Source organism: Cercospora beticola, chromosome 4, assembly GCF_033473495.1.
Source record: "Cercospora beticola chromosome 4, complete sequence".
NCBI lineage: Eukaryota > Fungi > Ascomycota > Dothideomycetes > Mycosphaerellales > Mycosphaerellaceae > Cercospora > Cercospora beticola.
In genome coordinates, this window is record NC_088938.1 from 4072521 (window position 1) to 4098459 (window position 25939).

The 25939-nt window shown below is 52.4% G+C and overlaps 12 protein-coding genes across 12 annotated transcripts; 6 read left to right on the forward strand and 6 right to left on the reverse strand.

Annotated features, from left to right (window-relative positions):
- Nucleotides 1-371: 371 nt before the first annotated feature.
- RHO25_007199 (uncharacterized protein) lies at nt 372-2295 on the forward strand (the record flags this gene model as incomplete). Its single annotated transcript, XM_023597966.2, has 9 exons — nt 372-665; nt 724-849; nt 899-980; nt 1030-1160; nt 1211-1279; nt 1345-1553; nt 1604-1826; nt 1880-1971; nt 2025-2295. The coding sequence occupies 9 exons, from the start codon at nt 372-374 to the stop codon at nt 2293-2295; spliced, it is 1497 nt and encodes a 498-aa protein (XP_023452342.1).
- A 2070-nt stretch (nt 2296-4365) lies between these two features.
- Nucleotides 4366-5304, reverse strand: RHO25_007200 (uncharacterized protein; the record flags this gene model as incomplete). The annotated part of the gene is made up of 1 exon (XM_023597967.2): nt 4366-5304. The coding sequence occupies one exon, from the start codon at nt 5302-5304 to the stop codon at nt 4366-4368; it is 939 nt and encodes a 312-aa protein (XP_023452335.2).
- Nucleotides 5305-5641: 337 nt separating this feature from the next.
- Nucleotides 5642-6343, reverse strand: RHO25_007201 (uncharacterized protein; the record flags this gene model as incomplete). The annotated part of the gene is made up of 1 exon (XM_023597968.2): nt 5642-6343. One exon carries the CDS (start codon nt 6341-6343, stop codon nt 5642-5644), a length of 702 nt encoding a protein of 233 aa, XP_023452336.1.
- Nucleotides 6344-7068: 725 nt separating this feature from the next.
- RHO25_007202 (uncharacterized protein) lies at nt 7069-9195 on the forward strand (the record flags this gene model as incomplete). Its single annotated transcript, XM_023597969.2, has 1 exon — nt 7069-9195. One exon carries the CDS (start codon nt 7069-7071, stop codon nt 9193-9195), a length of 2127 nt encoding a protein of 708 aa, XP_023452337.2.
- Nucleotides 9196-11699: 2504 nt separating this feature from the next.
- RHO25_007203 (uncharacterized protein) lies at nt 11700-13371 on the forward strand (the record flags this gene model as incomplete). The annotated part of the gene is made up of 3 exons (XM_023597970.1): nt 11700-12087; nt 12146-12182; nt 12237-13371. 3 exons carry the CDS (start codon nt 11700-11702, stop codon nt 13369-13371), a joined length of 1560 nt encoding a protein of 519 aa, XP_023452338.1.
- A 265-nt stretch (nt 13372-13636) lies between these two features.
- Nucleotides 13637-15049, reverse strand: RHO25_007204 (uncharacterized protein; the record flags this gene model as incomplete). The annotated part of the gene is made up of 3 exons (XM_023597971.2): nt 13637-13804; nt 13854-14746; nt 14989-15049. 3 exons carry the CDS (start codon nt 15047-15049, stop codon nt 13637-13639), a joined length of 1122 nt encoding a protein of 373 aa, XP_023452333.2.
- Nucleotides 15050-15776: 727 nt separating this feature from the next.
- On the forward strand, nt 15777-17159 carry RHO25_007205 (uncharacterized protein; the record flags this gene model as incomplete). The annotated part of the gene is made up of 1 exon (XM_023597972.1): nt 15777-17159. The coding sequence occupies one exon, from the start codon at nt 15777-15779 to the stop codon at nt 17157-17159; it is 1383 nt and encodes a 460-aa protein (XP_023452334.1).
- Nucleotides 17160-17259: 100 nt separating this feature from the next.
- RHO25_007206 (uncharacterized protein) lies at nt 17260-18672 on the reverse strand (the record flags this gene model as incomplete). Its single annotated transcript, XM_023597973.1, has 1 exon — nt 17260-18672. One exon carries the CDS (start codon nt 18670-18672, stop codon nt 17260-17262), a length of 1413 nt encoding a protein of 470 aa, XP_023453064.1.
- A 1879-nt stretch (nt 18673-20551) lies between these two features.
- RHO25_007207 (uncharacterized protein) lies at nt 20552-22276 on the forward strand (the record flags this gene model as incomplete). Its single annotated transcript, XM_023597974.2, has 1 exon — nt 20552-22276. The coding sequence occupies one exon, from the start codon at nt 20552-20554 to the stop codon at nt 22274-22276; it is 1725 nt and encodes a 574-aa protein (XP_023453063.2).
- Nucleotides 22277-22718: 442 nt separating this feature from the next.
- Nucleotides 22719-23719, reverse strand: RHO25_007208 (uncharacterized protein; the record flags this gene model as incomplete). Its single annotated transcript, XM_023597975.2, has 2 exons — nt 22719-23281; nt 23332-23719. 2 exons carry the CDS (start codon nt 23717-23719, stop codon nt 22719-22721), a joined length of 951 nt encoding a protein of 316 aa, XP_023453062.1.
- A 235-nt stretch (nt 23720-23954) lies between these two features.
- Nucleotides 23955-24580, reverse strand: GRX5 (monothiol glutaredoxin grx5; the record flags this gene model as incomplete). Its single annotated transcript, XM_023597976.2, has 3 exons — nt 23955-24130; nt 24229-24496; nt 24554-24580. 3 exons carry the CDS (start codon nt 24578-24580, stop codon nt 23955-23957), a joined length of 471 nt encoding a protein of 156 aa, XP_023453061.1.
- A 228-nt stretch (nt 24581-24808) lies between these two features.
- Nucleotides 24809-25852, forward strand: RHO25_007210 (uncharacterized protein; the record flags this gene model as incomplete). The annotated part of the gene is made up of 1 exon (XM_023597978.1): nt 24809-25852. One exon carries the CDS (start codon nt 24809-24811, stop codon nt 25850-25852), a length of 1044 nt encoding a protein of 347 aa, XP_023453059.1.
- Between the last annotated feature and the right edge of the window lie 87 nt (nt 25853-25939).

Sequence of the window (25939 nt, forward strand, 5' to 3'; positions counted from 1 at the left end):
CGAGAGCCACGTGAGCTATTCTATTCGTAGGCGAAGTACGACACTTCTCAACCCGCTCCGCACTGCCACTCCATTCGCCAACACTCCCCAAGAATTTTCCCCGCTGCATGAGTGGACCGGTCTTTACCAGAAGCGATGTCATGTCCGAAAGAGATCTGGGAGAAAATCGTGTTTCTGTACGCAAGACCAGGATGACGGACTCCACAATCATGGAGACCCCAAGGTCTCGGCGTTCTTGATCTGAGGACGCGGCGCCGTGTCTGGGGTCACACCCGAGAAAGAAAGGAATGGTTTCTTTATGATGGGGGCTCGTCTGCCTGGTCGCCCGCGGTCGAGTGGTTTTGTCTCTTCCATCATCGATATTTGCGAAAATGGCGGCTCTCAAGACTGATACTCTCGATGTTGAGAAGATCTCGGATTCGCCGGTTTACAATGAGCACCGAAGCGATGACTCTGATCAGGAGAAGACGCTTACTCCAGAGGCGCTCGACGATGACCCGGTCTACTCGTACGCGGAACAGCGCAAGATCATTCATCGACTGGATGCGAGACTGATCACTGTGGCTGGCATCATCTACATGAACAGTCTGATGGATCGGTCTAATTTGCCGAATGCGAACATCGCGGGAATGTCGGAAGACCTGCAATTGACTGGATTCCGCTACGTGAGTTGCGAAGTAGATGGCAAGGGTATCGCAGCATTTGCTGACCTCTGATGTGTAGAGTCTGATCTCCCTGGTCTTCTTCATCACCTATACGATTTTCCAACCGCCTGCCACGCTCTTGACGAGAAAGATTGGCCCGAGAATATTTCTGTCGGGAATTTGCCTGGCATGGGGCGCTGTTATGGTATGCTGGATAACCTTCGCGACTGCAGTCATCGTACTGACTATGGCAGATTGGCTTCAGCTTCGTTCAGGATTGGGTCGTTCTGGTGCCTTTGCGTCTGCTCTTAGGTCTATTCGAAGCTGGATACTTCCGTGAGTGGAACCATTTTATGTTTCAGCCAGGCGTGCTGACTTTGAGTAGCCGGTGTGGTATATCTGATTTCGACGTGGTATGCAAGATATGATATGCAGAAGCGCTATGCCGGATTCTACGCGCTTGGTCTGGTCGCATCTGGGTGCTCTGGTATCCTCGCATATGGCCTCATGCAATTGGTATTCTCACCTCATAATCGATACCCATCTCCGCTGACTTGATAATCTAGGACGGAAGGGCCGGTCTCGAAGGATGGCGCTGGATTTTCCTCGTCTTTGGACTGTTGACAGTCGCCGCTGTGAGTATTGACATTTCTTCATGTTGGCATAGGAGTGCGAAACTGATCACGATAATTGCTGAAAGGCTTTCCTCGGGTTCGCATTCCTCGTCGACTTCCCAGACGTAGCGGTGAACAAGAAACACTGGAAGTTCTTGAACCGCGAAGAAATTGAATTCATCCTTCGCCGGATCGACAAAGATCGAGGTGACTCTGCGCAAGAGCCATGGAATTTCCGCAAGTGGTTGGCTGCAGGTGCAGATTGGAAGATTTGGACGTTTGCGTTGTGCTTCTTGTGAGTAATCTGAGCCTCGCCTGACCTATCTTTTGTACTAACTGGCCTAGTGGTCTCACAACGCAGGCTTACGCTCTGGCATTCTTTCTGCCTATTATTCTCAATTCGAACATGGGCTTCGATGTCGGCGAATCGCAATTATTGACGGCACCTCCATATGCTGCCTCAGCACTTGTCATGTTCTCGTGTGCTTGGATTGGTGACAAGTACCGAGTGCGAGGACCGCTGCTCTTTTTCACTGCAACACTGGGAATTATTGGAGCTGCAGTATTGGTGGGTCTTCTATCTGGTGGTTCTCAGCATTTCAGACTAACATAGCACCTCAGGGCTGGGCTGATTCTGCTGGCGCACGCTACTTTGGAACCTTCCTCATTTGCATGGCATCAAACGGCGGCATCCCAACAGTCATGGCATATCAGTAAGCGTGCCCCCTCACAATTCTCGCCACTCAGAGCTGACATATTCCCGTAGAGCAAACAATGTACGAGGCCAATGGAAGCGGGCTTTTGCCTCCGCCACGCTCGTTGGATTTGGTGGTATCGGTGGCATTGCAGGCAGCACTGTCTTCCGGTCCCAGGATGCTCCAACTTATATTCCCGGCATCATCGCTTGTATCGCTGTCAACGTGATGATCATTGTCATCGTTGCTTTCAACACGGTTGTGTTCGCTCGACAGAATGAAAAGGCTGATCGTGGGGAGATGGTACTCGAGGGAGATCCGAAGTTTAGGTATACCCTCTGAGCGCTAGGCAGAATATTTTATAGACTGTGATAAGCCCTCGAACGGGCAGATTGACATCAGTATGGACAGCTATTTTCACGCCGGGGATGTGGCCTTTTCATGGTACTCACGCGTGGGCTAATTCCCTTTGGTAGGCACTACCAGTGTCGAAGATTCACAACAGTAATTATGCTGGTTGTATCCATCGCATAATAGACCACGCCCGTTGGCCATATACATGGACTCAGTCTGCCGAAACGAAGACAAATATCTACGCGGGTTTGTATCGAGTAGGTGAAAGGGTAGGAAGTAATGTTGTCAAGAGAGCATTTTCAGACGGCCTTGAGATGGCAAAAGGTATATTCCTGATTTCAAGGCTGACTACTACAGTAGATTGCTCGACAATGCCCCCTTTCAGAAAGTCGTCGTAGCTTTCGTGTTTGGCTCGAGGATTCTAACAGGTCTTGACAACTCCTAATTAGTATCCCATAAGACCGCGAAAAGGACAGCTCTGTACCTTCAACCGAGCAGTAGGTCCTCATTTTTTACAAGCGCCACAACCTCGTGAGAACGTGTCACAATAACAGGACCCGTCCGCGTTTGTATGTAGCCATCCATCGACATACCATCCGGGACCATTTTTTTGCTAATAGCAGCTTAGCTCTCACTCCTGAAGAAATTTATAAGCAACCTACCGCAATAAAGGCACTGCAACATCCGCATACATTGTCGCATGTGGCGCTGACGAACTCGGTGTTCGCTAGCAAAAGGCATATCAGCGTAGAGAAGATTGTAGTCTTCATCGCAATGCAGGGTGTTATTAATCGTAGTGAAGTGGTTTGGAAGATAGAGGATCGGGTGAAGTAGAGACTAGCTTGATTTTTATAATGGAGTTCTACTACGTGAATTGGTACTATTAGCCCGGAGAGGACGGATAGACATAGCAAGTATGCTGCTAGTACATCTTAGGCAAGAGCCAGGCCTCGTCCGAGCCTAGAATAGAAGAGTTCAGCAGTCGTTTTATAGCAGTCTGCCCTAAGTCTCAAGGATTCGAAGTTTAGCGGTCATTATACAGCAACCTGCCCTAAGTCTCACGGATTCAAACTTAGGGCTTAGTACTGTACGACAAGCTAGCAAGCCACTTGTTACCGGAAATTGGGCCTCTAATTTGACCTCGGTGCATGCATAAGCATCTGATCGCGAGACGAGACTAGTACTACCACAGGGGTTAGCAAATTGTTGGTCCGGTATTCTTGGTATCCAATTGGTCAGTCGGTCGCGCATGTGATAGCAGACTGGTTAATACGGTCTCGTGTGAGTGAACGGTATCAAGTGCCATGGTCACCAACACCTAATGTGGCAGCCACTGCGCAGCCAGTCGGCAGTTGACATGTGCCAGTAACTCCCGATTGTTCCCCCATGAGCTGAAAGAGCTCTGTACCGAGACATGTCGTCAATCTCTGCTGGATACACGTACTGCCATCCAGCAGAATTGTACTGCGTTCACTGAACGTACGGAATTTGAGGGTGTGGTATACCCTGGTATGGTCACCAGCAATGAAGAGTTCGTTGAACAACAATGGGCTGACGCTGGGAACCAGCTACATTCGACGTCGATCGTTTCCTATACACGTATACTCTTTCATGCAGGAAAAGGTGACGCATGCTGTGCTCCAACCATTCATGTTCCCTTAGTCTAACACTACCTTCCAAGTCAGACCAACGTAGCTGCCGTGTTCAGAGACGTAACTGCCGTGTTCAGAGGTGTTCTTATCGTGGAAGTAACTACTTTCTCGAGCCGACTGCACCAGCGTCACGATCTGCTACTGTCTCTTCTGTGGAAACTTCTTCGATGCAGACATAATTCGTCAAAGGCCTGTGTACCTGACGCTCGACCAGTAGGTAGTGCAAAGAACATCGCTCGGCAAGCGACGTGATATTCGGACCTCGTACGATTTAATTATAACGGAAATTTGCCACCTTTCAAAGTCTTCTACTCGAACAGTGGATGTCAAGCGATGCGCTAGTATGAATACAGCCAAGCTTTTGCTCTTGTAATGATGAGCTGTTCAGCTTAGACGTGAGATTTCACTAGCAATTGTACGGGGCCAACTCTGGTGGTCGCTTGTACTCAATGTCCCAGCTGCACGTGTCGTGCAACCTTGTGTAGAGATCCATTAGGTACAGGGCGCGATACTTCATCCAACCAACTTCATATCGCCTGATCCCCTCTACGGGCTCCTCAGCACTCTCAAGAACAGCCATCTCCTCTTCCGCGTCAGGCCCTTCGTAGTGGAGTGGGCGTGGCTCATCCAGATAGTACGTCTGGACCACTCGAACGTAGGCTTCCTTTTCGGCATTTTTCTGGCCTCGAAATGCGATGATCGACTCAAGTGCATCATCGTCAATGTATACGAAGTACCCATACCTTGGAAAGCCGGGTGGACCACTTGTATATCGATCGGAACGTGTCAGAGAATCGCCACCTCCGGCCTCGACTTTCTGCATCCAGTGTTCTGGCAGAGGACCGCCGCGCACTGGCTCGGGGGATTCCAGCACCCATTTGCGATGAAGTTCCCTGACAGTATGTAGTGGGGCGCTTTCCAGGAGATTACGGTCTTCTATCACAGTGAGATCGAGCTGCTTCCAAACTTGGTCGAGTTCATCCTGAGATCTCGAAATTGATTGAAGTGTATTGAGCGTGCGCTTGTACAGCCAGCGTATCGCTGTTTCCCACTGCTCCTCGTCACCATATGTCCCTCGATAGATTACAAAACCCCACTTGTGCATATAGGTAAGTCCGTTGGCGAGGTCCGGAAGCAATCCACAGCCGTATGATGTAGAGTCTATCACAGGACGCAATCCGGCAGTGTAGCGTTGTCGCGGGTCCTTGGATTGGAATTGGAGTTTCGAGGTGCTCAAGTAGTAAGTTGCTGTGCGCGGAGACACGATCCCCCGCGGTCCTGGTGATCGTGCGCGTCCCAAGCTGGGCCGGAGCGGTCGTCGACATGCCTTTGTGAGTTTCCGCATGGTGCTGTGCATCTCGTCAAGTACTCCACTGTATGGGAACAGAGAATGATATCGAGCTCCTGAGTTCTGAACATTTTGACTTCGAGTAGTGTCGCGTCCACTGCGCTGGGCAGCCTTGGAAATCTTGTTTTCAGCGCGTCAAATGACCATGGCTACCTCTTGATGCAACCACCTCTGAGTGCAAACGCAGGTCGCTAAGCCAACCGGCAAAGCTTTTCATGGATCGAGAGCCATTTCGATTAGGCGCTTGCACTCAGAAGCAGGTGTGTTCAGAAGTGACAACGGTTGCGGGTTCGGCACGGAAGCAACTCTGTGGCGTCGCAGCAGCACAGCACCATCACCGCACAAAAGATGGAGCGATAGCTTGAGAGTGCCTTCGAGACCGCTCCAGCAAACCCAACAAAGCCATCAACGCCGCCATCTCGGCCATTTCGCCCAGCTTCTTGACATATCTAATCGTCCCTTTCTGTGTTCCCAACCGCATCGAACAATCGACATATACCGCTACGACCTCTTCCGTGATCTCATCCACGAGTTTGTAATCTGAGCGCGATAGCTTCGATGCCCCGAGTTTGCGATCATGCGTCTTTTGCCAATGGAGCTTCTCTTTCACGCGTTGGCCGTCGGGACCCAGGCTGTAGCTTTCGAAGCGGTGAATGGGACTGCGGTGGAAGATCTTGTTGCCACTTTCGGCACAGCGAACAAGATCCCAGTCGTCGCCTACGGGATGTTTGAGCCCGCCGACGTAGATTTTCAGGTCTTTGGTGAAGGGTATGAGCTGTAAGAGGGCGAGTTGGGGGCCTTTTGAGTCGTAGCCTGCGTACAGTATGATGTCGGAGACGTCTTTGAGGTTGTAGGAGGCGGCGTAGAAGAGTACGGTGTCGTTTTGGAGGACTTGGATGCTGGCTGTTGCTGTGGGGTGGTGGAGTTCGAAGAAGGGAGGGGAGTCGTTGACGATGTGCGGTGATGTGTCTATCGCGCTGTATGAAGGTGGACGTGAGAGAGGAGCAAGATTCGAACGTTCTGCTGAGTCTGTCATGTTGTTCTTGTATGGTCAATGGGTGCGTCGTGGACGCGGTCTTGTTGCTTTTATGCCACTCGGGCACGATCAAATCTTACCGCATCATCGTGCACTGCAATAGCGTCGCCGCTGGACTAGCAGGCGATCTACAGGTTCAGCTCTTGGATAGGAACAGCTTGACTGCGCCATACCGCTCGGGAGTGTAAAGTCGGCGTGCTGTGTCGGGAGGATGGGCAGTGCTCGGCTACTCGGCGCGTCAGGCGGAAAGGGCTCCGGAGGATTGGACGCGTTCACTGCAGCTCACGTCCTTCGTTCTTCATCACAACTCCTCCTACTGCACCATGCGCATCTCAATCGTCCTCAGCTGATCTGGTAGCATCGATGTTGTGCCAGATGATGCCGACGAGCCACGATATGTCTGTGTGCGCGAGAATACTCCATGCATGGGAGACGAGGAGAGATCTGGCCATGCATTAGATGAAGTCAGCATGGCACAAGTTGCATTGTTCAGATTATGCCTTTCGGTGGTGCACACAATGTTGACTCACTCACGCGCCTACCCGCGCGGTGGACGCTGTTGCCTCGCTGTGTCACCCGTTGTCAGGCAGCAGCGGCAGAAGGCATCGAACAGCTCGGAAGTTCCGCGAGGCACCACCCGCGACACTGACACTGACACCGACATCCATAGCAATCCCTCCCTCGAACCACCACTCGCAACGGATCTCGAAGGCTGCACAGCCATCATGGGCGCTCGACATCAGTCGTTTGCAGTGGCCAAGGTCGGCTCACGCTACCGCGTCGTAGCTGGTGTCCACAGCCAGTGGCTCTCCGACAAATCTGCAGTCCGCCAGTGCCTGCAGACCTTGAAGTTCTTCCAAGCAAACGCGCCCATACTACGACAGGACTTGCAGCATGCGCAAAAGGTCGACTGGCAGTCGTTCGAAATTCCTACCAGCGACGAATGGGAGGCAATGACCTCCAAGGAGCGGGATGCGAGATGGAGATCTGAAGTGGCACTCGTAAGTCGCTCGCTCGAAATGGTTGGTCGGATTGTTTGGCTTTCATCTGAAGTACAACCCCGACACTGCGGCGTCCCCATCCCAGTTGAGCGTTCAGTCCCAGCATTGCGAGTTGACAAGCAGCCACAGGAGACCCTATGTCCCATGATTACCACATGCCTTATGGTTGGCGCCGCGAAGAGACCGGGCGAACAGAACCGCGAGCACCTCCTCTCTGTCACAACGAGTCTTCAACAGTGCGACAATGATGACGGCTTCAGCATCTTCGACATCACGGATCCCGGCCGTCCTCGCTATTGCTTCGTGGTGCGCGGTTACCCCAAACGTTACAACATTCCCAACATGACTCCAATGGATTATAACGGCTACCTCGCCGCTTATAAAACATCCATGTGCAAAGAGACGGACCCGACTGCCCGTGAACTCGAACAGTATGCTCTTATCGACGTCGACGCTCTGGCAGGAACCTGGCCGAACGAAAAGTTTCGCACCCCTGAAGCCTTACCCCATGCACAAGCGAGCGAAGGTTCTAAAGGGGATGCTCCGGGCGTTCAGCATTCACTGCGGGATAATGCCATGTCAAGTGTCATCTCGCGTGCCCTGACGGACGGAAACGATGAACTCTCGTGGCTCGCCGACGCTGAGCAACTCCGGGACTTCGCAGACATGGTGCTAGATCACTTGAGAGCCGCACCGAATGCTCTGAGCACAACTGGTGGTCATAATTTGTTGTGCCGAGCCTTGCGCGGACGCCAGAACATTGATCTTTCCATGTTTGATCAGCTGAAGGCAGACCAAGTTTTTCAGCTTGTTTCGGATTTGCAGAGCTCATCTCGTCAGATCAAGCTCACACTGCCGCATATCAAGTTGACAGCGGAGCAAGTTCATCAACTAGCTCATGCTGGCAACATCGTCGAGCTTCGATTCGCAGCCACTGAAGGGCTTGACTTGCATACCTTGACCGAAGCACTGTCAGGTGCTCAACTGGATTCGATTTCACACCCCGCCATATACCAGGCAGCTTTGATAGCGGGTTTCCAATTCCCTGAGATCCCACTTGTCCCGGCAATTAATTCGATCCGAGAAGCTCTTCGCGGCGCTTCTCTTTGTCAGGCCATCTTCATTGCTACGGGGGACGAGACTTATGCCATAGATCAGCGCTCCCGCACTGCTTCGGGTGGCGTGGCATGGTCGAAGCACTTCGCTCAGACATCGCCCACGAGCGGCGCCAGCCCTGCTGGCAAGCTGAAACTCGCGTCTTCCCACAGTAATGTCTACATACCGTTGCACGATGTGGCGATGTCGATACAGAAGCTACTTCCCCGCTTGTATACCACGTTCGCGGCTGAGCTGCTTCCGGCTTCCCCGCTCTACGACATCAGGCACGCCTATCTTGGCCTCAACCTTGCTATGTCGCTGTCAATCGACGATGACGGCCAGATTGGGCCACCGCCGGCTACGCTTTTGGGCTTGGATCGAAGCATCTGGGCACACGAAGTCTTGAAACCCATCGTTCCGGGCAAGTGGACGATGTTGGTGTGCCAGGAGTCCCACAGGGATAAAAGTCAAGATTTCGCTGTTCAGTCGGCAACAGTACGTCACTGTTTTGTTACTCGAGACCAAGATGGCGAATTGGTCTGTAAAACATTGGACGAATTATTGAATGTTCTGTCACCATTTCAAGGGGAACACGAGACTCCAGTCACCGCTTCGGAATTGGTAGCACGGCTGAAATGCGTGCCGATGCGCAACCAGTGGACGGCCGAGACTAGACTTGTCATCGATGATTGCGAGATTGAAGAAGCTCAGGAGGCGCTCTTGGCTGCGGAAATGTTCAAACACAGAGATTGAGACTTGAAATGAAGGTGCAAAGCCGTGACGGTAAGGGGCTCATAATGGTACGCAGATAGGTATCGAAGAGGCTAAACAGGCGATCAAGGCTACGGAAATGTACAACGACTGCATTCAGACTTGGATTCATGACCTTTCTCGTAAGGAGCGTGCTTCGCGCTGTAGTGAGTCATCAAGTGCTGTAGACGGATGAGCGATGGTAGAGAGTTTGCTTCGCGGCATAGAAAATCGGGGGTCACAAAAAGCTGTCGCCGAACAGAAAATGCGTTTGCCGTTAGCTTCGACCATATTATAAGGCCCTGCCTGTATCGCGACAAAAGTTTTGCTTTCACCATCGAACGAATTCGCCAATACCGAGCGTTGATAAGTACCAAACAGAAATATGCGAGCATGATTCGAACAGAGAATGGGGCAAAAGAAAGTGGCAAAAAAAGGAGTAACAGCGATGTTTGGTTCTCTGGATCTTTTTCGCCTACAGAGAGTACATACGGTGGCAGAGCTCTGCACCTTTCGGGGTGACTTGGGATCGAACACATATGCTGTTACAGTGGTTGGTGCAATGGCGACGCTTGGTTCTTTTGATCTTTTTCGCCTACAGAGAGTGCATACGGTGGCAGAGCTCTGCACCTTTCGGGGTGGCTTGGGATCGAACACGGAGGCGATTACATAGACCACGAATGTTTGGAGTGGCTGTGGAGGGTCTCGATCGTGTATGAAGACTGCTGTTGGGGGCGACCGGCGACCGCGACTGAGTTGACGGTTGGGCGTGAATTCAAGAAGTTGAAGAGGCGTTTCAGGCTATAGAGATATTCGACAAAAACAAGAGGATGCAACGCAAGGTGCTGGTGGCAGTCATCTCGCTGCGAATCGGAGAGGGCATAAGTACCACAAAAGATGGAATGCTAACCAAACGAGCACGATTCGAGAGAACACAGGGATCGGGGCACGTTGCGGACGGACTCGAAAGGAGCATTTGCCTGCCAAGGAAAATGCTCCTACCTTTGACAGGTCAACATTTACACAAAGCCGACTGGTACATGCAAGGAACTACAACTGCAAGCATGATTCGAACAGGACAAGAAAGGAAACAAAGGGCAAAAAAAAAAAAAAAAAAAAAAAAGCTTTGAGCCATAATCTGAAGTTCTCTGGATCACGTGTGCTTGCAAGGACATACTACTAGGCGTTCCATTGCACCTTCTCAGAAGAGAATGCGGTGACTTCATATGATCGAACCAGTCGCAGTTTACTTAAACCACGAAGGCTTTTGGAGTGGCTGGTGAGGTTTTGACAAATTTATATTTGCTGGTGCCAGTGGCGACATGTGGCGTTGGCTGCAGAGGGGCGCAGGTGAAACTGAGGCAAACAACAGCGCGCTTCTGCGCGCCTTCTACCGCTACGGGAAAGCAGACTCGCACATATCAGAGAGACCATCGAGCTGATGTAGCAGGTCTACTCGAACGCTTTCCAAGAATAACTGGAAGTGCCTGGATTGGAAAAAGCAGGCGCCGGCCCCCGGCTTCAGATCTCACCCCTGGAGCGCACTGTTAGCGGCAGACATCAAGAACGGCACCTGGCAGACGAAGTATAATCCGTCCGAGGGAACAGAGCGGGTCTAGTCTCTGTCCTATGGCTAGAAGTAAGATGCAGTGTATCTGGCGATCTGGTTCCGTCCAAGTGAGAAAGCAGCGAGAGACGCCAAGGAGCAAAGGAGATGACTTGCGCGATTGTAAACATGCCGCACGACTCTTTGTCACTGATCCCCTGGGACATAAGACGAGACAGAGGCAAATCATAAGTCATCCTCGTCCCATTGCCTGGAGACCTGGAGAGTCAGCACGCTTTCACCTCTCTCGCCGAATTTCTCCAGACACTATCTGCTCTTTTCATAGGTACAATGGCGCTCAGATACAACGATCTCGGAGAGGCCGCGTGCTTCCGTACGTTTTACCCCTTCTCCGGTAGGGCGTCAAATTTGGGATCCGCCAAGTCAGCACAGGTCCGTCGGTGGGAGAGTTGGTACACTGTTGCCATTCACGTGAGAACACTTAAACATGTGCTCTCAAAAGGTAGGTATCATCGAGCTCAGAGCTGGCCGAATGCTTCAAAAGCAGTACGCTTGAGCCTTTCTGGTGGAATGACTTCTAACAATGTCTGCTCCGGCTGCATGTCTCGCGGAACTCAGGCGAAGCAGTGCGAGAGAGTCAGCACGCTGTCGTAGCTACTCTCCAGGTGTCCACTGACAGAAATTCCTGGCGTCTTGACACTTCGTGGCACTTGATCAGAACGCAGAAGCAGAGAGTGGGGCTCCAGCGATGTTTCATTCCGACTCACTCTGGACCAAACTTCTTCCTTCCGTGAGTCTAGCAGCGAAAGTGTCCGCTTCACTTGCTCTGGGGTGAGGGCTTGGCGTGGCGCCTACAGCAAACAAGTCGCCCACACCATTCATTAGACTTCTTCCACCTACAACTTTCCAGGCTTCATCAACAACTCGAGTCGGCGAAAAGATGGGGACCACCGACCACCCAGTACTGCACACCTTCGTGCCCACCGCGCTCGCCTTCCCTTCGAGCCAGGAGAAAGGCAAATTCTACCAGATCGGCGACCCTTATTTCAAGAAAGATCGAACTTTCACCATCTGCCCGCTCCTGGACTCCGCCGGAAACAACCCCTCTCTCGAGATCTCGGTTCTCACCAAGGGGTCCGGAAAGACGATTGCGGTGGAAGGCTCCGTCAGACTGAGGGACTGCGCGGAAGTAAAGGTCATTACTGGCAGCCTGTCCCAGGGCAAACCGACCATAGCGACATCCGAATTCTGGGCAGGAAAGGCAACATTGCCTCATGAGACGGCTGAGAAAGGAAAGTTCTACGACTATGTCTCGATTTCGCTCAAAGGTTCGTGTAATCTCCAGTGAGGCCGATGAACAAGTGTCGAGCGACTAACTTCTTCTAGGAGTGCCGGCAATGGATCTCAAGGCACAAGTCATCGGGTAAAGCTGCCCAATGTGAACACCATGAGCGATTTAGACACTGACTCGTTGCAGAGAAGAGGTATCGCAGGACTCCATCGCTCTCATGTTGGAGAACCCGCGTCGGATAGTGCAGCAGCTGTCCTCCCAAGCCAACGACCTCGAGATGATCACGACTTGGTCCGACGGAGAAGTCTACGATCGGCTTCAAGCATTCGTAAACGCATGCGGACGAATTCCGAGCCGGCTTCCTAGCCAAAAGATCGCGTCCTCTCCTCCACGCGGCTCAGGGCCCTTTTCTCGAGGACAGGCTGGCCGTGGACGTGGAGGCCATATGTCTGACACTTCACGGAAGAGACCTGTTGCTCAGTTTGGAGAACGCTCAACAGATGACCACTCAAAAGTCGAGTTCTCCATCAGCTACAGCACCAACGGCACAGCGAAACAGTGCTTCCTTTTCGACCGCGAGAAGCTATCGAAAAGCTCAAAACACTACAGAAGTGTCCTATTCAATGCAGAGAAGGACACTAGTGCGTCCAAGCAGATCGCCGTGTCCAACGTCGACCCCTGGATCTTCTCAACATTCCACTCGTATGTTGAGAAAGATCTAGTAGAGCTTGGCGTCTGGAAACACGAGATCCCCGGCCAGACTATACCATCGCGGACTGATGCGTCACACTGGTCCTGGTCTCTTCTTGTCGACTGCTACATATTTGCCGAGAGCTGTAGCGCACCAGGCTACCGTCAACGCATCCTCGAGCTTATGCAAACGAAGTTCTACCAGAAGCATCCAGTCATCGCTAAGTTCCCGCCAACTCTTGTGCTGGCCAAGGTATATAGCAAGACGCAGCAAGATTCTCCGATTCGCCGCCTACTGGTGTACATGAGACTCGACATGCCTGCATTGGCTACAAGGGAGAAGACTGTGGAGTTCAACGCGAGCTGCCCAAATCACTTCCTCGCAGAGATCACGATGATACTGGAGCGACGCGCTGCTGCAGCCAACTGCGGTGCATGCTTCGTAGATATGAAATCCTCGGGGCAGAAGACCTGCACGTCCACCTCCCACTCCCTGCAGGACTGGAAGGACAATGCCTTCAACGACTGGTGTCTGTGCCATGAGCACGAGAACGACAAGGATAAGGAAGCTTGCCAGAAGCGTAGGGAGGCAAACGAATGGCGATTCGCTGATAGTATTATCTGCGATTGAAGCTTGGAGTACGACGTTTGGAACAGTAGAGGTTGGGACTTGGGACGGGGAACGTTTGTCAAGACAGTAGAAAGGCGATCGAGTGGCGATACACAGATCGGCCGCTGATTTGGGGTGGGTTGATTGACACGATGTCGCGGAGGACAATGTCTGCGATGAATCGTTGAAGCAAGATGTCTGGTCGATATCATACTTGTTGACATCGTCAAGCATGGCCAATAGCAAAGCAGAATGAATTTATTCTTGGTCCTCGTCTCCTTTCCCTTCACGCCTCATTCCCATAGAGCGGTTGCACATCCGCAACAGCAACACCCAATGTGCTATCTGCCTGACCGAAGTACAGGAACCACTTGCCCTTAAACTGCACCAGGCCCTCTGCAAAGGTCACGCGATTGACCTGTCCCTCTGTCTCTTCCGGCGTGCTGGGAAAGACCTGTCACATTCATCAGCAAGCGTAATCACAGTGCACAAAGTGCTCTCACCATCGGCCTTTCGATCCTCGCCACCGGCCCATCTCTCAACGCAGGCTGATACGTGCCGCCAGTAACAGGATTCTCCAGACTCGTGTTGACCGTTGGCCTGAATGCCCCGGAAGGATCAACCAACATCTGCCCAACCCCATACTGCGCACCCGGATACCCAACCCTTCCGGACGTTGCACCGTTATACACCAAAATCCATCGCCCATCTCTCGTCTTGATCGGTGCCGGCCCAGGCTCAATCAGCCGATTCTCCCAAGGATACACAGGCTCAGCGAAATACTGCGAAGCAGACAAAGTTGTCCAATTCAACATATCTGGACTCGTAGCTTTGTAGATGAAGCTATCGCCCCAGTACATATGGTATAACCCATCGACTTTCTCATTCGTGATAGCGGCGGATTTTGAATGATTGAAACGTGGTTCTGGAATGTCGATGTCGGAGTATGCGACATCTTGCCAGTTTGGGAAGAGAGGAGGGTATTTTGTCCAGGTGAGGAGGTCCGTAGATGTGGCGATGCAGAGTTGTGGAGAGGTTAGGTTATAGCCGGTGTAGGTGAGGTAGAATGTTCCGTTGACGCGGGTGATGCGTGGGTCTTCTGTGCCTCCGCCGGCTTCCCAGGGTTCTGTGGCGTAGAGGATGGGACTGTTCAGACGGGTGAAAGAGTAGCCGTCTGTGCTCCAGGCGAGGCCAACGCTGCTGGTCTTGGATGCGTTTTGGGCACGGTAGAGGAGGAAGATGGTCTCGTTTAGGACGATTGCTGTGGGATTGTAGAGGAAAGCAGACTCCCAGTTGTTCGCCGGGTTTGGAGATAAGATCGGATTTTGAGCATACTGATTGAATGGGAGGATTGGGAACAAAGGTGGGATGTAGTCGGGATCACCTTCGATCGTGTCTGGTGAAATGGTAAACGGTAGCTCGTCAGCGGAAGAAACATCTTGACCAAAAGCTGGCTGCAGAACAGCCAACAAGGCCAAGGCCAATGCAGAGTACATCTCGAAGTCCTCCTTTGGTCCTGAACGTGCAGCAAGAAAGCTTTCGACTGCTGCTTGCTTGTGTTCATGTACGGTCATAGAATGGACGCTTGGCTGACGCACATGGCGGCCACGCGAGGGGAAGTTGAACTACCTCACGTACCAAACTCGTTCCTGTCTAGTGACCGTAGTAGTGCAGTCGACTGTCGTACCGTCCGAGCCATGACTGATATTGCGACGTCGATGCAGCTAGAGGCGACCGCAGAGCTTTGCCCTCCGTGGATTGCTGCTGTTCACGAAGGCATCTGCTGAACGTAATCAGGATACTGCTCCCAACGCAGGCATTCTCGTCTTGACAACGGTCTCATAGACAAATTAGCCCGAAGTCCTGGTGGCATTTGATATACATGGACTCCCCGATGGCTGCTGCAATTGCCTGGGGACGGATTACGCATACTAAGAACTCTGCACAAAGCAATTGAGGACCGGATTGTCGCGTATGAAACTGGAGCAAAGAGTATTGACTGTCGTGAGTGGAATACGAGCCAGGCTGGTGAAGAGCCGTGAAGTGGTATAATACTGCCTATGGTTTCATCGTTGTGATACCTTGCGGTCTCCGTTCGCGAACAGGGCTTGTGAGCACCTGCCCGCGATTCCGTGAGGCTGTCGATGATTCTCGGAAGCAGAGTGTTGGGCCTGAGACACCATTGCAGCTTTGAAGAAAGGTGGGAACAGTACACAGCAGAGCATGGATATCTCTCAAAGGTGTAGGTGTGGGCAGGCGGAAAGACGCGGTTCAACCTTCACATGCACTCGGCACACCTGCCTCAAAAGGATCGCACGGATCATCGGCTAGGGCTAGGATGCCCCGCTAGCGGCACGAGACCCTCGACTTCTTTGCAAAAGTATCATCGTTCAAACACGACCACTGCTGGTCACACTTCAGCGAAAATGACTGCTGTGGATGCAGAAGGCCAATTGGCCGATCTGAAACTGAACGGCTCAGAAGCACCTGCGAAACAGAACGGCACATCAGCACCAACCGGAGCGAACGGCGATGTAGAAGCGGGCGAATCCGACGACGACGAGGCCGACGAGGCGGAGAACGCTGGCGGCGATGGTGAAGGCGAGGGAGCAGCAAAGAAAAAGAAAAAGAGAAAGCCACGCAAGAAGAAGAAGGCTGGTGCCTCGTCAACACCCGGAGGAGGTGCAAAGGCGCAAACCAAGCCACCCACTCGCAAAGTCTCAGATCTGTTCCCAGACAACTCATATCCCATTGGCGAGGAAGTTGAATACAAAAATGATAATGCATATCGAACCACGAGCGAGGAGAAGCGCCATCTTGATCGCATGAACTCAGATTACCTGACCGATTACCGTCAGGCAGCAGAGGTGCATCGTGAAGTGCGGAAATATGCCAAATCGGTCATCAAGCCTGGCATGTCTCTTACCGAGATCGCGGAGACGATCGAGAACGGAACTCGCCACTTGACTGGACATATGGGTCTGGAGGAGGGCGACAACCTACTCGGAGGCGTGGCCTTTCCGACTGGCTTGTCGCTCAACCATTGCGCAGCACACTACACGCCCAATGCCGGCAACAAGACGATTCTCAAAGAAGAGGATGTCATGAAAGTGGATTTTGGTGTGCACGTCAATGGAAGAATCGTGGACTCAGCTTTCACAGTCGCATTCCAGCCACAATACGACAACTTGCTGGCAGCTGTTAAGGATGCCACTAACACTGGTATCCGACTTGCAGGTATCGATGCCAGAATGGCAGAAATCGGTGAGGGTATCCAGGAAGCCATGGAGTCCTACGAGGTGGAGATCAACGGGCAGACATTCCCAGTCAAGGCCATTCGCAACTTGAACGGTCACACGATCAGCCAATACAGCATTCACGGTGGCTCATCGGGCAAGTCCGTGCCAATCGTGAAGGGTGGAGGCAATGAGAAGATGGAGGAAGGCGAGACATACGCCATTGAGACATTTGGGTCCACTGGAAAGGGCTATGTTCGCGATGACATGGAGACTTCGCACTACGCAAAGATTGCAGATGCGCCAAAGGTGGCGCTCAGAGTAGCAAGCGCCAAGACACTGCTCAAGTCGATCGACAAGAACTTCGGCACTTTACCGTTCTGTCGACGATACCTGGATCGTCTTGGACACGAGAAGTATCTGCTTGGCCTGAACAACTTGGTTCAGAGCGGCATTGTGCAGGACTACCCGCCACTTGTCGATATCAAGGGATCCTACACTGCACAATACGAGCACACGATCCTGCTCAGGCCGAACGTCAAGGAAGTCGTGTCGAGAGGCGACGATTACTAGGCGCTTATCCAGAAGCCATGCATGATAAACGAGCAAAACGAAATCAACTGCATGTATTGGCGTTCGTAGCTATCCATAAATTACAAGTTCTGTTTCACGTTCACCAATACCTTGGAGCAACAAATCTATACCTGCGCTCTCTGCTGCTCCTCCTCGACCTCCTTGGTGGGCTGATCCCACCATAGATGCTTCCCGACTGACTTCTTGGTGGTGAATACATGCCGCTGATGAATTCCGGGCGCCTTCCAGATCCAGAACCAGTTCTCTCTTCGCCTCCGAGCCCGCGTCCAGGTCTTCTGATTACTCCTTGTCGCGACAGTCCCGAGGAACGAGAGACTCTAGGAGGCGATCTTTCGCCCAGAGGACTTGGGCGAAATCCACGTCTGGCCTCGCGAGCACCAGGTCCAACACCAGGGTCACGGAATGGGTATCTTCCATCGTTGCCATATTCACCATAGATACTGCGACCGGCAGTTTCTTCAGTCCAGTGTCCGCCAGGAAGCAGACCGTCATCACGGGACGAGCTGGGATATCTGTCGCCTAGGACTCCGGTGCTGCGGACAGGGTTTGGGTTCAATCTGCCGCCGGTGGAATATGGGGAGCTACCACCAATGATACCCCGACCATCAGAGAATTCTCCAGGCCTACGACCGGTGGGGCGTTCTGGTGGTCCAAGGGGTTCGGTGGTATATGGTGGTGGGTAGAATTGGCCGGGATGTCTTTCGTGGGTGTATGCTGGAGGACGAGCCCAGGGAGCAGCGCTGCTACTGCTGCCACCGCCGCCGCCACCTGACCTGTGCGGGGCATAACCGTCATTTGGAAGCAATGAAGATGGGTAATCCGGATACTCGTCGCGGTATGATCGGTGGCGTCTATCGCCTGAGCCGCTGCTGCCGTATCCACTTGGGTAATCATCACCGAACCTGGCTCGGCCCAGGATGGTAGGCTCTTCTGATTCTTCTGGTTCTTCGAAGATAGCTTCTGCAGCCCGAGCAATCACTGGCGGACAATTCTGGAGAATCCGTTCAACTCGGCCCTCAGGAAGTCCGGTCAAGCGCTCGAGCCATTTGTAGTGTTCTGGAGTGAACCAAGCTCCGTAAGTCACGCCGTCGATGATGACCTTTGGCTCGGGGTCCAAATCATACACGACCTTCTCAGCTTCTTCCTGCAATGCCTTGAACTTGTTCTTACGATCGCGGAAATTACGCGCCGGTCCTATAATGGCGTCGTAGTACGGTGCTTTGAAACCGAACGCGTGCAAGAAGTAATCTTCATCGTAGAATACCCAACCGGCCATTCCGTTCAGTTCACCAAAGTAGACGATCAAGACGTCAATTGTGGCGGGTGGAAGTTCTGGTGGCGGAGAGGCCAAATCATCGATTATGCCAATCAGGATACTTCGAGCTTGACTTGTGAGGACATCGTCACTTTGATAGGCCTGGAGCGCTGATCCTGCAGGAAGGTGCAAGCGCTCCTCGAGCATGGCATTGTGCTCGTCTGAGAACCAGGCCATCGTGGGGCGATCTTGATACTGTATCCAATCGGTCTTGGCGTACCTCAAGGTACGTCTGTGGTCTGCGCATGCTTTTCGATTTGGACTTGTACTTGAGGGCTTTCGACAGCTAATGTGCTTCCTTTGATGTCGTCCGGATCCGGCTTGTTAGCTTTCAGATTAACATGGGGCCACCGGAAGAAGTCTGTAACTGTGCAACAAAGAAGTTCGTCAGATTTTCGTGTGCCCCATTATTGGGCGACATTGAAAGACGAGCATTCACGGGCGCATGCAGCGCTGGAGGTCCTGGCAGTCATGGCCATCCTGTAGTGATCTCCTTGCAGGCTTCGCGCACTCGATCAAGCCGCGGCAGCAATCATCTGGAGATCTGCTTCTTTTGAGGCATTAACACACTGCGCTCTCCGGTCATCGGTGTTGGGCCAGCGCTTCAATTCAGCATCGATCGGGAAAGATGCTAACTCATTCCTGCACAGAGTAGGTTAGTCAGTGTATGTCGAAACTTGAAGCATATGCATGATTCTGATTGCCTTCAGTAGATCGCACTCTGAGACTTGCAGCTTGATCAGCAACTGCCCGCCAAGCAACATTTCCGGAGACATGCATCCGTCTCACATTGCATCGCGCCACCTTCGCTCCTCGTTGGGCGACCCTTTGAATCGTTCGTGACGCCTTCGTCCCCAAAGCTCGTTCCATCAATCGCAAATTCACGCCTATTTGTAAAATGTCACCATACTCTCGCACTGAGCTCTCCAGCAACATAACAATCAACATCGAGAAAATCTTCATCGAAGCCTCGCACTTTTGCAACACGGTGCATCACACCCCATACCTTATCAACTGGCAAATTTCCTCCAGAACTCCCCGTCCTGGCCTATGGACAGATCTAAAGTACATCTGGCACCGACATCGCTTTCTTCATCGAAAACCATTTCGAGAGCTCGTCAAAGTTCTGCAACGATATGAAGATTTCGCAACGCGGGCCACAATTGTTCTGCGGGATCAACGATACGACTTCTATCGTCTGATAGCCCTGACATGGACATATGCTCGGGTTGCCGAGTTCGCGAATCGTAGTCTATCGAGTGTACTGAAGTATGGCCGTTGGGACAAGAGCAAGTTGGGTCAGGAAGTCTGCGGCTTGTTGTGCAATGTTTTGACATTTTTGGAGTGGTGGCTGAGAGATCTGGATGCCCCAGGAGGATACGTCTCTAAGATGATCGAAATTTCTCATCTCGAGCGCTTGGCGGAGGAGCTCAACCACGCCGTCCTCAAGCGACATGTGAGGCTGCAGCAAGTTGCTGAGGCGTGGAAGCATGAAGATAGAAAGGGCCTCCAGGTCTGGGCCAGAGTGCACAGGAAGCCGAACCTCAGAATCATGGTTCCTAGGTAATAGAATCCAGCTGGAGCGATGCCAAGGCGACGCTCTGAAGCCCCCCTTTTTCACGTGGTGAATTTTATTTTGCCAGTGCCTGCACACCCGAAACTCACACCCTGCAAGTGTGCACCACTCCACAAGAGCTCCGTGGCTCTGAAGGACAAGAATCCGTACGTCCTTACTCCGCAAGTCATCGGTACCGTTGATCGCGACTCCGGTGATCCGTGCGTACCGGTATGTGCCTCAGTTGTGAGTTCAGTGGCCTCAAAATTTAAGTGCGTTGCCTGCTGAAAATTTCGACGAGGTTTTTATTAAAGACAGCGAGACCTCGTCCTTTGTCGCAGAGATATCAGTACTGACTGAGCATCGCAACCCAGAAACCAGAGGAAGATTACATCCAAGTATTATCAGAGCGAAATCGTACAAAGCTTGCCAGCAGCTTCTGAGAGCAGCTCCAACGATCGATCGATGCATCCTGGAGAAGAGCCCACCCTTCTTGAAGACATGGACAAGATTGACCTCGGTCTTCCCACTGCCAGAAATCCATTCATTCCCGTTCCAGACTGCGTAGTATGCGGCGACCAAATCTCAAGCGGCCGACGCAGGATTCGGATAAACGAATATTATTGCTGTCCCGCATGCTTCGATGCTCCAGGTGGTTTCCGATCGCAATTCGAAGCCTTCGTGAGACCTGGCATCCAGCAAAGGCCAAAGTTCGGCGACAAAGATATCGAGTTCGAAGGGTGTTGTTGGTTATTTTCTGAGGCGTTCTACCATGCTTTCAAGTACAAGCTTAACGAGCTGAAATACCTACCGGAGAACAGACTGTATTGCGCCAGAGACGGTTGCGCTAGATTCCTGGGTCCTCGGGATGGGGCTTTTGCGGACCTCATGATATGTCCATGTGGAGCGAGAACTTGTTGGAAATGTGATGCAATGATAGGAGAATCGCGTAACGACAAGACGCAGTGGCCTGAGCATGAATGCGTGAAGAAAGAGACGGTAGAGAAAGCGCTGGAGGGTCTAAGGCGTGGAAGGGATTATCAATTCTGTCCGGGCTGCCGCTGGGTGATCGAGCTGTCAGACGCTTGTAATCATATGACCTGCCAGTACAGTTGTGGGACCCATTTCTGCTACTTATGCGGCCAGAGAGCGAGGCCGAAGTCGGGTCACTGGGCTCAAGGTGCTCCTTGCCCACTTTACGGTCCTCCCGATGGTCCTAATCCACTCTACGAGCCGGAAGATGACGAGGAGAGTGAAGACGACGAAGAAGATGAGGACGACGACGAAGATGGGGACGACAATGAGGATGACGACCCTGTTCCAGACGGCGATGTTATAGACAACAACCCAAATGAGGACTATGGTGGAGACGAGGAAGCTCCAGACCACCAACCTGGCAGGGGCCACGATGCAGATGGCCCTCTTCCAAACCAGCAAGCAGACGAGGATAACGGCGGCGACGGCGCTCCAGAACAACGCTTGATCGAAAATGATGAACAGGAAGGCGGCCACGACGCCCTTATCGACGATTTATGGGATAACGCGGAAGAAGGGGACCTTCGGGAGGAGGCGGGAATGTTCGCGCCACAACGAGTATTGCCAATTGCTTACCGTATCCAGGTCTTCATCTTGTCCGAGTCAACGTATCGCATGAACCATGGAATGCCTTGGTATCTCGTCAGCGATATTTCAGGCCCCAATCAGGATCCTCCACAGGGTGCACAGGCTAACATCTTCTCCTGGCTTCGTCGCAAGGATCGCCGCCAGCTCCTAGACATGTATGTTGACCTGCAGGAGTGGGGACTTCAAAGGATGCCGGGTCCGTTCCATCCCGGCATGCATGCTTTGGGGTGTTTGATCAAGACACTTCTATTAGGTCTGGATTATTATACCGTCCACGAGATCGATCGTCTGGAGGACAGAGCGACATTTGTCCAGTACCTCGAGCATTGGTATCCACTGAGCGGCCATGGTCTTATGCTGATGCCCAATCAAGCAAACCTGCGGTATCCGACACTTTCGCGAATCTTCACGACATATTGCATGGCAAGGACAGGCAATATAGAGCACCTAAGATACTGGCTTTGGGAGAGAATGCGGACGCCGGACAGAGAGGATGATCCGTATATCGACAGGAGGCACTCGCTGGACGAATTAGCTCTCTCCTTAGCAATGGAGCCTGATCTGCCAGTAGACGGGGCGCCAAATCAGGTTGTGCCGCAATGATTTGCCTGACAGGCCGCTGAGTTGAAAGAAGGGCCTGCTTAAGAAGTTCATGGCCCCCGGGAAGTGAACGAAGTCTTCGCACATGGGCACCACTGTGATGCAGAGGACTGTCTGGGATACGCACTAGAGATCGCGGATGCGAGATATGATCGTCATCGTGCAGTCGACTTTTGTTAGCAATTGCGAAACAGCGGCGGCAGGGAGTTTGGCCACTTACCTTTACAATGAAAACAAAAAAAGAAAAAAAAAAAAACTTGTGTTGGCTTGAGTGATTGGTTTGGCCTTTTGTGCCAGGGCAGAGCGATCTGAGAAGTCGTTTGGTAGAAATATATGAAGAATGCATTGGATGCGACAGCAGAACGCCATGTGCACGAATTAGTATGATGCGTCCCAAGCCAGAATCTCTACTCATCTAGTCCCTTCCACCCGAGCGCTGACTCCATCAGAACATGTCGACAAGCTCCTGAATTTTCTTATTCAGCAAGGCAGTATTTTTCTTCTGCTGTTCCTTCAGCTCAGCGCGTTCAGCCTTGGCATCGGCCTCAATCGCTGCGACTTCCTCCTCGAGAGCCCTCGCGTGCTTCTCCATGTCTTTGGCAGCCTTGGCAGCATCGTCGATGATTTCCTGCTTCAGCTGGGCGATTTCTTCCTCGATGGCTTCATGCTCTTCGTCCAGTTGCTTTTGCTTGACCTTGTGCTGAGCGCAGCGTTTGAAGAATCTGTCAGTGATGTCCCCAATGCGTACTTCCTTGATGATGTGATTCGCTGGGTCGTCTGGATTCTTGAATCGCATCATGAGATGTCCGTCTTCGAACGGCCGATTGGTCTCCTCGATCTCTTGAGCGAGAGCATCAAAATCCTCTCGGCTGGGAACACCAGACTTGTTCAGTGAGCGGCCGGTCGCGGGATCTACGCCATTTCGTGCTGCGTCCAGTTGCTTGCGAGAGTCTTCCATTTTGCGTGCCCAAGCTGAAGTGCTTTCTTGAATGTACGGCTCGAGAGTCTCTGTGTAAGTTGTCAGCGACGCAACTGCGGGAAAGCCAAAGCACGCTCACCAACAATACCGAAGGACTGCGGCAGGCCCTTCTTCTGCTTGGCGAAGTCATGTAAGGCCTCTACATCGGGAGTGGAAACCGACTGGTTCCTCGCGCCCGTCTCTGCCTTCTGCTTCACGCGAGAGAACACTCCAAACTTGCCGAGGGACGCTTTCTCCACACCAGTGAACTTTGGTGAAAGGACATCACGAGGGCTCTCGCGGTGAGCATTCTTGCGCTCACGTTCGGCCTGGTCGAAGATAGCATTGACGTTGTAAGCCTCTTTGCGCTTCTTCTGTTTCTTCACCTTCTGCCGCGAGACGTTTTCCTTGTCGTTGGCAGTCGTTCCATTGACGCGTGGCTCCTTGACGCGGGTGCCTTTGGCGCGGTGATTGGCAGTCGCTGCCATCTTGCGGGTGTGAAATGTAAGCGCGACACTGGTTAGTGAGACGCTGTCCTGTATATCAGTTCTCTAAGAATGTGAAGGTTGGCAGGAAGTCGGGATGGAAGGCATCACAGGGCTCGGCGCGACTTCCGAAGCAGGCTCGTTCATGTGCATGAACGGTAGGAACAGCCAGCACATTTGCACTTGGTACACGCACCAAGGACAAGCAATGTACAGAATTTGATGGTGTCTGTGTCTCTTATGAGCTGCTGCTGCCGTCGCTCTCCTCCGCTGGCACGAGCACGTCCTGTTCCTCCAGCATCTTCGCTAAGCTGCCATCCTGATGCATCGACATCATGATATCTGTGCCTCCAACGAACTCCTTGTTCACGTAGAGCTGTGGTATCGTTGGCCACTCCGAGTACTCCTTGATTCCTGTATTGTGTCAGTGCTCGGGCCCTCTGTCTGCTCCAATGCGTCTTCCTCCTTCGGCATTCAGCCAACCCTCCGCTCCCGTGGTGACATATCCTTACCTGCTCTCAACTCCTCATCTTCCAGCACATTGAACGCCGTGAACTTCGACGGGTCCACGCCCTGCAGTCCAAGAATCTGGATGCTGGCTCGTGAGAAGCCGCACTGTGGTGTCTCTGGTGTGCCCTTCATGAACAACACTACTGGAGCTGACGCGACAGCCTTATCGATCGCCTGACGAGTTTCGGTCGAGAGAAAGGACTTTTGGAGTTGCGCGAAGCGTGGCGAGAGCAATGGGTTGCGACGCGGTCGAAGGGCTTGTCCGGCGAACTGAAGTTGTCGTTAGCATCGTGCAGAAAGTTCCGAAGGTGCGGTCAAATAGCATACGGCCGACAATGCTGTTCTCGAGAACATGGTGGATGTGTGTAGTTGTCAATGATAGTAGTCCGGCGAAGCTTTGGAGTGTTTCGGTAGCTTTGGCATGATTTCGCTCAAGTATACAAACAGGACGCGGTGATGACGCAAGGATCGTCTATCAAAACTGCTTCACCTGACTAATATGAAATCCCCCATACGTCTACCTCTTTGTACTTTGTAGGAGGTCTCTATCTTTGAGATCTTGAGAGGTCAAGGTAGGTCAGCATGGCCTGGGAAGAGACGGACAAGGCTCTTGCCGAGCTTCTCAGGAAACTGCCCCAGGCCGCCGTTCTCATCACATTTCTAGCCATCGCTGCTATCTTCACCTATGTTGCAAACAGAAATCCGGAACTGTTCAAATCAGATCCTCCCTTCTGGGAGAAGCCAGTACAACAGGAGACGCAAGAGCGACAGACTCCGGCGAAACAGACCTCAGCTCAAGGAACACGAGACCCTCAGAAAGACTTCCCTCCGCCTCCACCCATCCTCAAAGCCTCCGACCACATCAACGACGGCAAACACCACCTCCTCCTCTGCGCAACTGGCAGCGTCGCAACGATCAAACTCCCCTCCATCATCTCCGCACTCTCGACGCACAAAAACCTCTCAATCCGCGTCCTCCTCACCCCCTCCGCCTGCGAATTCCTCCAATCCCAATCCTCCGAACAACCCTCCCTAGCATCAATCTCCCACCTCCCCAATGTCGACGGCCTCTACCTCGACGCAGACGAATGGCGCAAACCCTGGGTCCGAGGCGACAGTATCCTCCACATCGAACTCCGCCGATGGGCAGATCTCATGGTCATCGCTCCATTATCCGCAAACGCATTAGCGAAAATCGCATTAGGCATGAGCGATAGCATGGTATACTCCGTTGCAAGGGCTTGGGATACGACGGGGATGATTGATGAGGCTAGGCCGGGGATTCGATTGCCTTATGCTGCGGGGATTGAAGGCGTGAAAGATGCGAGGAAGAAGGGGATTGTGGTTGCGCCGGCGATGAATACGGCTATGTGGAATCATCCGGTGACGAAGAGACATTTGGATGTTTTGGAGGGCGAGTGGAATGTGAGGAATGGAGGGTGGGTGGAGGTTTTGAGGCCGATTGATAAGGGATTGGCTTGTGGGGATAAGGGCGGAGGGGCGATGAGGGAGTGGAAAGAGATTGTGCAGGTTGTGGAAGAGAGATTGGGGTTGAAGAGTAGCGGCGAGAGACAAGGAAAGGAAGACTCTGAAGCTGAGGGATACGTGGCCATTGACCGGAGGTGATCTGAAAAGAACTTTCGTTGCGTCGTTATTGCATAAACGAACGTACTACAGGCTCTCATATCGAGGCCGAAAAGATCGATGGGTATC